The 14,359-nt window shown below is 33.6% G+C and overlaps 1 protein-coding gene across 2 annotated transcripts in view; it reads right to left on the reverse strand.

Moving 5' to 3' along the window:
• The window catches only part of CRMP (Collapsin Response Mediator Protein), a 71,186-nt gene that overhangs the window by 9,469 nt on the left and 47,358 nt on the right, over positions 1–14,359 (reverse strand). For both annotated transcript variants that reach the window (XM_068768538.1, XM_068768536.1), the window contains exons 3-6: positions 4,143–4,327; positions 1,921–1,997; positions 1,095–1,295; positions 406–552 (exon numbers count right to left, since the gene is read on the reverse strand). In XM_068768538.1, the coding sequence (XP_068624639.1) occupies positions 406–552; positions 1,095–1,295; positions 1,921–1,997; positions 4,143–4,327 (610 nt within the window). The remainder of the gene's footprint in view (positions 1–405; positions 553–1,094; positions 1,296–1,920; positions 1,998–4,142; positions 4,328–14,359) is intronic.

A 14,359-nucleotide genomic window follows, 5' to 3' on the forward strand; every position in this document is an offset into this window, starting at 1 on the left:
AAAATTGTAATCCATATTATGGTGAAATCAATATGTTCGAACATGACATTAAACGAACAAATCATCATAATTTCTGCCCATTATGTCCTCAGCTTTGACATAGACCATAGGTGAGGTCTAGGCAGTGGACATCCTAAGACCAAAATTATGATGAAGATACTAGTACTACGTTACGTTCAATATGTTATATTTTTTTGATTGACTCAATATTTAAGGGAGAAAATAGACGAATACTAGACAAGTAGTCTAGTTTAATATCGTAGTTTGGTAATGGGTTCGCCATAGCGACCTAAGAGCTCAACGGCCTCTCCTATCCTCTCGGGAGGAGGTCTCCTCCTCGCCTCGAACACAAGATTTGCAAATTCTACTCAAACAGCATTAAAAGTTCATCCAAAAAAAAATGACCTGGTTGGCAATAACACAAGCTCTGTTGACGGCCTCAGCTTCGACTTCCTCATCTCGTGAAAGTTCATGCCCCTCAGGGTCAGTCTTTCCCGCAGCCAGTAGCTTCTCAGTGTTGCGAGCGATGATGTGACCATTCTCTGCATGGACCTGATGGATTGAAAGTTAATAAGCAAATACATATAGTATAATATGGATGGCTGTCTATTTTGTTGTTATTGCCTAAAACTTTTAAGATATTTATTACGTATTATAATCAAAATCATAGAAAGTCACAGTCCTAAAGTTATAGCACTGTACAAGGCGATTGGTTTTAGATTTAAAGCAGTCACGCTTCAAAAAAATTAATATCAGCTCAATTGTCAGCACAAAGCTTTACATTTATTTACAATCCATCTGTATAAAGGGATGATTCTGTAATATATAACATTTTTTTTCTATTGGCATGCGACAGGTCAATAAATACACACCGCACAAAGTCCGGAGGGACAGATAATAAGTAACAATTAACAGTAATTCGAATTTCGAAAACAATTTTTTTACGTATTATCATATGTTATTTAATTTATAACATCTGATATCATAGATTTTTGAATGGAGTGTACCATATGTAAATTGAAATGAGGTATATTTTTTTTAAGCTTTTAAATCTATAAGCAATCACGCTATACATTAATGTAAAAAAAACCTACCAGCGGCAGAGCTCCCAGGTGTTTACAGGTCTCAATAGCGGCGTAGAGTTGATAGTCGTCCAGCATCCACGCATCCTTATACGCCATGAACATCTTGAAAGAGTTGACTCCGTACTCTTCGGAGCAGAGTTTCTCCATTTCCTTCGCGACGGCAGGAGACCACCAAGTCACTCCCACGTGAAGGGCGTAGTCACAGCATACCTGGAAATATAAATGTAACTAAATTAAACAAAGAACAAGAACAATTCGATTACCTGTAAACATGTTTACTATTGAATATTGAATTATATTTTTGCAATTTAAATTTAATATATGAAATTGGATTTGTAAACTATGTGCACCACATTAATGCAGCGGTTATTACTTGCCATCTGCATAACATCTAACATGTCTTGTGATTCCAAGTTTTGCAAGGAAATTTTTGTGTAAAATAATCATCATGTTAGCCTATAGACGCCCACTGCAAGGCATAAGTCTCACCTATAGATCGTCATCAACTTCCCGAGACCTGGACTATGTCCTTGGTCCGCCTAGTGAGGGTAAACCGCTTCGAGTACTTTTATGCCCAATGCCCGTCGGTTGCGTGAGCAATGTGCCCATGTACTGACAGTTAGAATGATTATTTCTTGGAGCAATGGTGTAAAAATACATAATTCCATAAATTATTATTTTATTTTACGCTCTATACATTTTCATAATTATAAAATATTATTTATTATGTCATTAATAATCTATCAATAAAAAGAAATTTCGACCTGATTAGTGTTCTCTTTATTTTTTTATTCAAATGAAATTAGGACTGTCTTCTCATTTAATATACATTTACCTTACTGTCAGCCTTCGTCCTCCAATTGTGGTAGGCTTCAATAAGAGATTGCCCTTTTTCTGGCAGAACGAAGTCAACTGAAAGTAATACAGAGTACAGTTAAAAATATTGTTTATGAGTTATGTTAATAAGGGAAATATCACGCTACAGATAATTATCAATTTAAACATAAATGATATCGCTACTTATTTGCCAACTACTGAGCAATGTAGAAAACTAATTTTACTCATTAATAATTCTCTTATTTGTAAATAATAATGGTTCCTGTATTATGATGGTGCTGAAGGAATAAAAATGCGAACGAAATAAAAATGATACGCTTCTTCTAGGGGAAGAAATGAACGAATGTCTCGATAGTAAAGGAAATCAAAGTGACAAGAAGGCTTTCAGCATCGCCTGCAAAGACGAAGAGAACCTCCAGAATCTTATAGTTACATAGAACATTGAAGGTAAACCACTAGGGGGAAGCAACGTTACTCTGCCTTTTTTTTTCTTCTACTCCACCCTCTATAACTCCATACCTATTTCTAAAACAAGTCCCATTTCTCTTATGGTCTATCTGTTGCCAATCTAATTTTGGAATATATATAGTAATGTTTTTGTAGACTCATGTTCTATAGATAGTAATCGTACATCAATAAAAACTTGTTATATAGGCACAGGCTCTTTAAGTTGGTGGTTTTTTGGTGGGTTGCCATATTTTTTTTTCAAAAATTACATTATTTTTAATTAAATATAAAACCAGCCTATGTACATTATCTTCTTAATATTTTCGCGATGACTAAGACAATTTTCATACACTTTGTACGCCCGTTGGGTATCGCTAGTACCGAGGATATGATGCTAAATCTTTTTTAGAGAGCAATAATTTGTACACCAATCACTGAATATAAAAAGGAATCAGGTGAAATAAGAACAAGATAAAATATCCTTTTTGGATAGGACAGGCTGTCTCAAGCGATATTTTCCCGACAAACTTAAACCATTTTGTATTTTATTTTAAATATAAAAAAATTAAATTGCAACAGATGTTATTAATAAAAGGTACAATTATTGATATTTAATAAAAAGAAGTACCTTCGTCTTTGCCACGTTTTCATATGTAAAAATTGGCCGATTAAAATGTGTGTCTTTTGTGACAAGGGTTATGTCGATGTACAATTGTAAAGCATTTGCAAATGGATTAGATTTCTATGGAGTCACGAGGATATTGGGCAGACCATACAAATGGAGGCCTTGGGGTTACGACCGCCGTCGGATCGAACAATGAGTATGCCAAACATGGGGTACGCTTTGTTGGCAAGATTACATAGCTGTTGGACTAAAAGGAAACATAAGTTTGTTCAACAAAAATGGCGATCCACGTGTATTTTTTAAAAAGCGTTTAGTACCGACCTTTTTAATAAACAAAGGTAGGATACAATGTTATAGAATTTCATTCCACGATTTTTTTTTATATCCGCCTTAAAAATTAAAATGGAAATTAATTTTATAGGCGAAATCTAATTTAAAAAAAAGATGAAAAGATATAGTTTTTGTGATAAAAATACATATTAGTATTTAGTTTCATCGGATTGGAATTGCAGAGCGTTAAGCTAAAATGTCTGTTAATTACAATAGAACCTTCTAGAACTTCAGCACAGGCGTTAGATATTTCACCGAATGTGAGATCGAGGAGTTCTAAAATTGACTTCGGCTATAGTAATAACGGCTTGAATAATAGGCATAGACACGATTCCTTGCTTTAGCCTCATTTAGTTAAACAATCATGAACATCATCAATTCATCCATAGGATGTCCACTGCTGGGTCAGCCCAGCGGCTTGGTAAGTTGAATAGGCAATGGACGGGCCAAATCGAAGAACAGTTAACCGCTGGACCATAAGGTGGACGTCCACCCACAAGGTGAAGAAACGGCTTTTTTAATGCCGGCCTATACATTAGATGCAGAGTGCTTCTAGAGTGTTCTCTTCTTCCGGTCAAACCGTGGTCGTTATTGGCTGGAGTGATGATGTTGTATATATGCAAAACTGTCAGCGTGTTCATCGATTGATTATTGGTTAAGTTTATAAGCGATGGGCGTTCTGTTGGTTAGCACACGTTTTTAGACGCCAAATGCATGTCGGTTTCAACCGGTTCTATTGGCAATCTATTGATAAGACCAAATAAAATATCACAGAAAAAGTACAAATTAATAACAAAAAAATAATTCGTTATATTTACTAATAGTGGTGGTCCCTCCAGCTACCGCTGCCCTTGTCCCGGTGTAGAAGTTGTCTGCGGTCTTCGCACCCATCATCTCCAGTTCCAAATGGGTGTGGGGGTCAATCCCACCCGGCATCACAAGCTTGCCCGTTGCGTCGATCACCCTCGTTCCGCCAGGGATGATGAGGTTGCGGCCCATTTGCCTGCAAATAGCAATAAAAGTTTATTGACCATTTATAAATAGATAACTTCAAAGAATATGAGGCTGGGAAGGAGTGAACGTATAGCTCATTTACTATCAATCAATGTATAGTACACCCTGTCCAAATATCAGAGTTCGGACATCTTAAAGGGATTTAGTTTTTATTTCAGAAATCCCGTTGATGAGGAAAAAGAACAGTGTCGATCACAATGTCATGGTTTAAAATAACTCATAGTAAACCCTACAGAAATTATTAAATTTCCAAGGCCATCATTTTTTTTGCATAAACAGGATTATTCGTAAAAAAATTCATCGTTGTCTCTAAAACCCTTAGTTTAGGATAGGGTGCACCACACATTATTTGACTCCAAATGAGCAATATATATATATATATATATATAATATATATCAATTTTAAAGCCTTTAAACCTATAAACAATAACCTGTATTTAGAATATTATATTACATATGATGTAAATTGTAATGTGAACCAAACTGTGACCAATTTCAGCTAAGTTGTTTACGCTGTTGTATGCAGACGATTATATTAAGAGACAATGAGATTGATTTGATTAAAGAAAATTTTAATAAATAAACCTCCTGGAGTAATAGAAGTGATCGATTGTCTGTCAATTATTCGGTTAGACTTTGCCGTGATCAAAATTATTTATTTGACGTATATACCACAAATTCCATTACAGCATGTAAGTAACAAGAGCTTATATTATGTTTAATGCAGATATCGATCAAATATATCAAAACCTTTTCTTAAAAAATCTTGTTTCTTAAAGATAAGATAACGACAGAAAAATTTTGCTATTTGATGTATTTGATGTTGTGCTGCCAGCCGGTCTAGGCTTTGTACAGCTTCATCGAAATTGAGCCCGTGGAAACAGAGGTGTATAGACTAAAAACGTCAAAAAAAAATGCCGGTTAGATTTTGTATATTCCGGAGAAAATAACCATAATGCGATTTATAATACAACTAACGCCATCTGACGGTGACTAGTATTGACAATAAATAATATCTTTACACTCCAAAAAATAAATAGATTTTTAAGTATTATTGATTATAGCTGCGAATATTCAATTAATCTGTTAGTTTTAATCACTACATAAGATTATTTATTTATATCATTCTCAATTTCGGCACGCCTAAAGACAATTTGCTTTGTTTAATATATTACTACTAAATTTCAATAAAACATTCCCATCAGCTGACGATTACTTTAAAACAAAAAAAAATATTATATTTAATTAATAATAATTCAAATCTTATTTTGACGAATTTTTAAGGTAATTTTTATGATACCAATAAGCGTTATTTTTACAGGGATCAGATTTATCGTAGCTGGTTGGTTAGCACACTCCTAACTATAAAATATAGGTATTCCATAAAAAACAGAGTCCAACTATAAGTTTCTTAACGCATTTAGCTGTATAATCGATTGTACGCAAGTACGTGCTTTAAATTTTGAATTGAAATAATTTTAGTATCCATAGTTGTTAATGTTATTTTACTTGTCTTTTTCTGTGTCGATATTAAGAGAGTAATGCGATGATGATCAAAATTTTTGCCAAAAGTATCAATAGCAACACATTGTAATTACCGTCAAGTGAACTTTTTAACTAGTTTTTTTTTGTTTGATTACAATCTGACAAGAAGCTTGTGATGATTTTGGTATTGATTTGTCGAATATTTCACAGCTAGTTTTAGTTTAATCTACGGTTTATATGAGGTAAGAAACGTGTAGTTTTTTGTATTTTAGTTACTGTTTTTAGTTATGTTTTTACTCGAAAATATAACATTTTTTTGCCGAATTGCCGAGTCACGCGTCACATTCGTCGATTCACACATTGCCTGTGAAACTTTTTTTGTATGAAAAAATATAATTATGCAATAAAACCTTAAATTAAACACTTATGCATTTAATACTAAAGATTTTTTTTTACATTCGAAGCTAAAACGATCACAACATTTTTTCCCTATTCCCTTGTTAAAAAATTTAAAAAATCACTGAATCATTCTAACGTCCCGTTTCATCATCAATAACACAATCAAACACAGCAATTCAATTAATCCAATTGTGCTGGATTCCGTTATAAAAACGAATTAAATTGGGGCCAATAGGGATCTATTGACCTTAGAAAAAATTCAAAGATACGGGGGCGTAACTAATGGACTATTTTATTAGATTTACAGCTTTTTAATAAAAACTTGTTGTGTATTTAATTATATTACTATTTACGTTCAAACTTTTTTGAGTTTTACGTTTGTAAATTGTAATTTAAGGTAAATTTTTGGATCTGACATACAATGATATTCAAACAGAATTTGCAATTTAAGGAGGTAAGGCGCAGAGGGCGTTCTGTCTCAAACCTATTTTAAAGTAACAAAACTCGAGATACTAGTTTCACTGGGATGGGTGGCCGCTGAGCTTTGAGATCGCTTATACAGACGTTCCATGGACTGACTAGGCTTATAGGCCCCCTTGGGGGACCTCGGCATGGGCTATCATTCGTCGATATTGCCCGTTTATCAAGTAACAACTTCCGTTGGTCGAACCGCCTATATTCGGCGTAAAACTACTTTTTCACTAATACGCCACCTGATTATTTCTAAACATGACAGCACTGATACTATTTAAAGTTACGAACCAAAAACTAGAGTATTAAAGTTATGCATAAGTTTTCGAGAAGCTTCCACAATATTTATCTCATACTTCAAACAGACGGACCTGTAATTATTAAATCCGAAAATAAGTTGACATTGAATTTAAAACGTTCTCGTCTACATGAACTTAAACATAAAATTTATGTTATGTTTTCAACTACAGATAATATTTATTGGTTTACTAAATGATTGTTTACAAAAATAGTGATAAAGATATTTTATTAGACAAATACAGAGAGGAACACTTTAAGAATTATGGTTTTTGCAGGTTTTGATCAAAATAGATCAAAACTATTTCTGAAATAATCTTGTTTGTATACAATAAACGTACATCAATTGTGATAAAACGGTTAATTATTGATACATGTTGGATCTAATGTATTGCGGAGAACACAACCATAGAGCGAATTATAATACTAGCGCCATCTTCCGGCGACAAGTATTAACATGAACGTTCTGAGTATTACATTTAAAAAAAAAATTAATAAATTTATTTTTAATACGTTTATACTTACAAAAAATAAATATATTTTAAATATTGTTGTATCAACAGTGCTCAACGCTTATATTTTCGGTACGCTTAAAGACAGTTCTATTTAAAATAATTTACGTATTTAAGAACAGATTTATGAGAAGTTTTTGTACAATGTATGTGATAGAACTTTTTGTATACTATAATTATTTCTATTACGTTTACTACTAGTATTAGAAGAATAGCATTCCTTCTTCTTATCTAAATTTTGCTTAGCTTTTATAATGTAACCCATGCAATGTGTTAACTGCCTATAATATTGATTTATGATTATCACATACATTCATTTATGTAAAATTAACCGCGAAAAGAAACCACGTTAAAGGTTTTAAAATGAAAATTCATTTTTAAAAGAAGACGGCCAAATTCAAATATCATTTAAATTTTACTGTGACACTTTTGCAAATCAAATTAACGTCGACATTGGCGAGAAAGCGTCTTTGTTGTATCGAAGTATTAAACATTTTAAATGCAAAATTAGCCAACTGCAAACGTTGATGTAAGCTCGTTTTAGTTTAAAGGCACTTCATGTTCATTTTGAAATCTAGCATACGGGAAGAGCCCTACGTCCAACTCAGATGGATGGGTATGCTAAATAACGAATGGATAATTAAAAATGGCGGGCGTTTATGACAGTGACAGTTATGGTGACGGATGTTCGCTGCCGCATTAGCCGCGTCCGGGCGTGACACGCGGCTCGCATCCAAACGCTTTATCGAACGGAACGCGTCTGCGTTCTAAATTTCAAACATTTAAATTTGGAACGATTTTCTTTTAAAACGTATGCACATGTGCCTTTGACTTTATTCTTATTTATCGTAAAGTTGGCACGGAATAAGAATTAAAAGTATTATTAAAAACTGTCTGTGTGATCTAGATGCAAAAACATCGGGTAAAAACCGAGAGGTTAATCGTGCGAAAAAATTAAAAAAGGAAGTTTACACGCCACAACGAATACCCGTAACAAATGAAGTGTCGGTTTACCATTAATTTTATGCTATTGTTATTGAAGTCAGTGTTATAATATTGAAAATAACAAGACTAAATTGAATAAATATAAAAAATGATAATAAGGTAGTTCTCAAATTATTAAATATGTTAAAATCATTAATCATTTTAATTAGTTGATTCCTTTGTGATACGAAACTTGGGCCGCATATGACGGGATGAGTTGCGTTTTTACAAACTATTCTACTGCTAAATCACCTAATTTTTTTTCGTTTTTAAAAAAACACCCAATTTAACGGAATATATGCACCTTGTCCACAATTAGCTCCGTCCGCGGCTGTAAGTCTAGAACCTCTTTTAAGGTAGGAAAGCGCGAGGGCTCCCTGGAGAGATTCAGCTCGGGCCGCTACATACTACAATTTAACCGAGTCGCGTGATCCGCACTGCCTTATACTCATAATTAATTTCAAAAAGTCCATTTTTCTGGTCAAGTTTGAAGATATATATTTGAAATATACCTTTTTTAGTATAAGCTATATTCCTGCCTAATGTCAAGTATGTAATGTTTATCGTTGCGTAGAGATAGCATGATGACTTAGGATATAGGTTCAAATATATTATATATATATAATAAATTAAATATACATTACTGCAATGGTCAACAGAAATATCCTTATCATTATTATCAATATGTACGCCCGACAAATATTTAACATACAATTCGCTTTTTAAAAGCGACTTTAAGACCTTGAAATCTGTCGTTGATAATACTATTGTAAGCCGATATATTCCTAAAATCACGATTGCGCACGCCCTGTTTAAATACAAATGTAAACTCCAAATGACGTCTTGCTTCTTTGAAATCGATTACAAAGTAAGAAAAATACAAGGTACAGATGCGCAAGTATTTACTAATAAGAGATCTCGAGCACACAACAACGGGAGATGAGTCGAAAACAATCATTTCTAAGTAGACATAAACAAGCACGCTTTCATTTTAAGGGCCAAACAAGTTAACGATTGACGAGAATTGCAATAGGAACATTGCGCTGTGTGTTAAAAATCGGGGTCATCGTCGAAATATCGAATTGTAAAGCATTTCGGTTCATTACTCAACTCTTCAATTTGATCTGTTTGCTTGTAGTTATGTTAATTTTGTTGGTAAAAATTTTAAATATTTTCGTCTTTCTGTTTTCATCATAATTATAGTAAAGACGTTAAATCAATTGTGCCCGTTCAAAGAGCCTAGAAGCGGGCAATACTCTGCATTTCTTTACGATATTGAATCAACAATAAGGAGACCTTTGAATGGTCGCGAAGAACAGATGACCACTTAGGGCCTAAGGTTCCGGAGTAGAGTCCTGGACTGGCAAGCGCCGATTAAGACATAGATTTAAGCCTATTTCTACCAGCGGAAATTCAACGGCAAAATTGATTATAATGATGAAACTCTAAATGCTTGTCATATTAGTTTAGAAAAATCTTAGTTAACGGTCATTGAAAAAATAAAAATAAACTCAAATAACACATAAAATTTGTTATTTATTGTATATTCACCCGCACGAACACATCCTGTCAACTACCGGCGCTCCCGTTTTGACCTGATGCCGCCTGATAAGTCCCGGGAGATCGTGCGGCTGCTTACCATCAGGGGAGTACCGATCTGCAGTGTAGAATCAGACCAGGCCTTCTGCCTACTACCCTTTTAATTTTAAATTTTCTCTCTTTTACTACATGAAATGAGAAAAGCTGGAAGAATCAAAACCTCAAAGGCTCTCCCTAGATAAGGAGTTTGACAAGTCCTATCCAATTTTAAAATTAAAAATCGAATTAAAAAGTTAAAATATTGCCAGTATTGTTGCGATTCTAGTTATAAAAATGAACATTATTCGATATGTGGGCGCTCATAAAAATTGCAATTAGGTTAATGGTCGGGCAACATTGAACTGTGACAAAAATTAGGGCGCGTCGAGTGGGAGGTCCGCACATTTATAAATTGCCTTCATAGGCCAAAACGATTATTCTATAGAATTGTAATGGATACACCTTCAACAAGTTAAAACGTTTCGTAGGTGCGCTAGATCAATGTTATTCAAATTCAAAGTTTTATTATTTAAATAAGTATTTACACGCACTTTTGAACCGATAATAAAAAAAAGGTAAGCGTAGTCAGTCTGTGAGGAAGCTTTCTCTGTGCTGACCTGCTGAGAAGAGTCCTCCAAAAACTTTAATTGCTCTTTTTAAACCAACCAATAAGTCATCAAACTTAGTACTCTACATTTCGAACAAATATTAACTCTTGAATACTTTAAAAGATTAATTTATTAATATACTTTTTTTATTTTAGATTTAAAACTAAGAAAAGGAAGGTTTAAAATATTTTAGGGATCTTATACATGCATACACTTGCACACTTTTATACATGAAGGATTTGACTTTTTTCAGGACAAAATTTAGACGTTACGTATTTATTTTTATTTCTTGTATTTGTCATTTTTTATAAGTATTTAAATTTTTAATTGTACTGAGAGGCAATTATTAGAATACCAATTAATTTATAAATATTTTTATTATTTATACTTGTTAAGGCTTCATTAAAGGGCTGACCGTTCCGTTACATCCGTCGTTAACGCGCAGGGTGGTGGTGCTTATAACTGCTACTCTTTTTCTCGGGTCTCACTTCGCCGAGCTTACCTATGGCGCGGTACAGCGGTTTCGGTAGCACTAAAGCGATGTTATAATTGAGTAAAAGTTTTAAATTATATTGTTTATGTATAAAAAATTTAGCTGTAATTACGTGCAAAAAGAATTGTAAATAATAAAAAAACGCTGTCATGACACGCAGCTGGGAGAAAAAAGAGATACAAATTAGAATTAATAACATAAAAGAACTTCTATAACGACTACTTTGTAATTTAATAATAAAGTTTGTCCGGTAAAATTTTTATAGCAATTAAGTTTGCCGAAGCCTCGATAGGGAAGACTATCCATCCTTTAGATAGCTTATACTGACGTACTATCATAAGGGGATATCGTCTTGTACTATTACGTATATACATATATTTATATTATATATTATTCCTGTTTATATAAACAATGTATAAATGTAACATATTTATCATTTTAATTATATGCCATGGCTACCGGAGAGATATATCATCTGTTATTGTGGAATGGCAGTGAGACGTACCATTGCAAGCGTAAAAGAGATTGTGTTTAAAAAACTAAACAGCTCATTCTTTTAATCTCAATTGATCGATCAATTAATAAAATATGTTGGTAGGAATTACACAACTCTCACCCATTTTTATATTTTCAGTAAATAAGAAACCATGGGTTCTATTCATCACAGCGCGTGCGCATAAAAATATTCCCACTACAAAGTGTTCGATGAAATAGTATGGGAAATCATGTGTAATGATACATAATGGCAGGCGATAACTTCCTAGCTCGGATTCCACAAGCACTGTCACCTCTAATAACACGACACAAGAAACCGCAAAATAGCAGCAATTGTGTAGTGCAAAAAGGCAATTTAATAAAAACAAGGTATACTTCATACATAGCTTATTCGATAAAAAAATCTTTGTACAGTAGACTTACAGGGTGGCGAATAAACCATCTGACAGAGAGATGGCAAATTGAAGTTTGTGAGACTGAAGTCGGTCCGACGGATGTCTGGCATATAAAAAATGGACCAATTGAGAGTTGGTGGTCAGTGGACTGGGGGACAGAGGTTTAACTACCAGAAGGCTGGCTCATAGATATCTGGCCGTTACAATGTCGGCCGACAGAACACAGATAGGAGCCTGGAAAACTGAAGACCGGCTGCCAAAAGGCGCGTCGACGGAATGCTGGCTATTATCATTTGACGTGTTAGAAGTTATGCTGCTAGCCGATTTAGGCTTTTACAATTTCATCGAAATTGAGTCCGCGGACAGAATATTTACGCTGGGTGTTCGTACCTCAGTTACAAAGAAGACGCACACACGAAGGGGGACTATACCCGGGTAGGTGTATAGTGTAATGAACGAGGTGTAGTTTAATTTATGCAAAGCGACTACTCTGCGGTCGAGAGAGACATGGACCTCTCTAGAAAATGCTGGCAGACAGAAGACGGACATTTTATGCATATTTCTTTCATTTTTCAATGTATTCTATATGTTATCAATACATCGAAATATGAACCAATAATAGTAGATTATTGCAGTAAAACAAAATATTGGTAATGTATAAATAATTTTAGCAATATCCGTAGCGAAAATATCACTTCAGTGATGTGTTGATTATCGATCAAATTTCTGTCGGCCAATCGCTTTTGATGTTATATCCGGACAGGGGAAACACGTAATATGTGACTTCCACCGTGTCTCACTGGTATTTTGGAATATAACAATTTAAAATTAAATGCATCAATGGGAAAAAACATTATTTCCGCACAAAAGAATCACAAAACAGTATTGAATTCATTATGAAAGTAATAAGTCTAATGTTCAGATTATATTTTAATTATTAATGTCTGCGTTCAAATACAATCAGCATAAATGTGCTAAATTTCTACACCTTCCTATCTACATTACTTATAGTTTTCATTGTATAATTAATTTATATACTTATATACCTAATGTAAGTTCACCTCATGATAAATTACAAAGTAAAAAAATGTGCGAAATAAGTGCTAATTATTATAAGAAACATAGTAAATATATTATATAATAGTTCGTCTTACGAATGCATACGAAATAGACAAGTTATTTTTGAAATTTATAGTTTTCAGATGTCTGATCCGATATTTATAATATGTAATAAAAAATAGAAACTTTTAAATATATAGATGCATCGCAATGACCAATACCTATAAATAAATATTCGACCATACCAAACACCTACACATGAATATAATGACTGCATTCAATATGCAATCACCTCCATGCCTTTATATAGTTGTCCATAAATTATTTTCAGTCAAACGACCTTGTTAAAGACGTAAGAAGAAGCTGGATGCAGGCCGCTTTATACTGTTCTTGCTAGAAGTCTATGAAGGGAGACCTATGTCTAGCAATGGACATGTAGACATTATATTTTCCTTAAAACTAAAATATTATATACTTTTTCTTATAATCTAAAAACGTAAAAAGTAAGAAACTACTAATAATATACATAAAATATTTAAATTTATTTTTTGTGCCATAAATCGCCAATTATAAACTTTGTTATTACTCTTACTGTCGTTTTTTTTATCATTATATTATTATTAAAAAAAAAACTACTTATACACAGAAGTTCACAGTTTTCGTGGCCTAACTTTAACTGTAAATTTGCACTGACGGTATTTTAAAACGAATATATAGCTTAGAGTAGTTGTCCTAACTTTTATTGTGAAAAGAATTTAATTGTGTTAAAAAACACACTACTTTTTTAAACGCTAAATATTTTTGGCGCCATTTTTTTGTGTATTGGAAGAATTGGCGTCCAAGACACAAGCCAAAGTAGCCATTACATGCATCAGTAATAATGATCTATATCTATCTATTAATAGATGTCTAGTGAATGTAGTGCAACCTTCGGTAGAAAGGTAGGTGAAGTCTCATGTGGCGACCACGTGCCAGCAGATGCGGCGTGACCAATCTCCCACTAGGTAGATTGGTGACATAGCCATGGAGAGGAAGTCGCTGAATACGAGCAGCGCAAGGAGGGTCATTGTGGTCATGGAGGCCCATATCAAAGCATGGGTGTCCAAGGCCCATGCTTTGACATGGGCGTCTACCGGCTGACATAATAATGATGATGAATACATTATAAAGCAAGACACAAGAACTCAAATTTTCTAATAAATTAATGTCCCTCGATCTAAAATTGGAGTACTTATTTATGACTAG

This window comes from Battus philenor, unplaced genomic scaffold (genome assembly GCF_028537555.1).
Source record: "Battus philenor isolate CCGP_79_NKW_IND1 unplaced genomic scaffold, ilBatPhil1.0.hap1 SCAF_26, whole genome shotgun sequence".
Lineage (NCBI taxonomy): Eukaryota > Metazoa > Arthropoda > Insecta > Lepidoptera > Papilionidae > Battus > Battus philenor.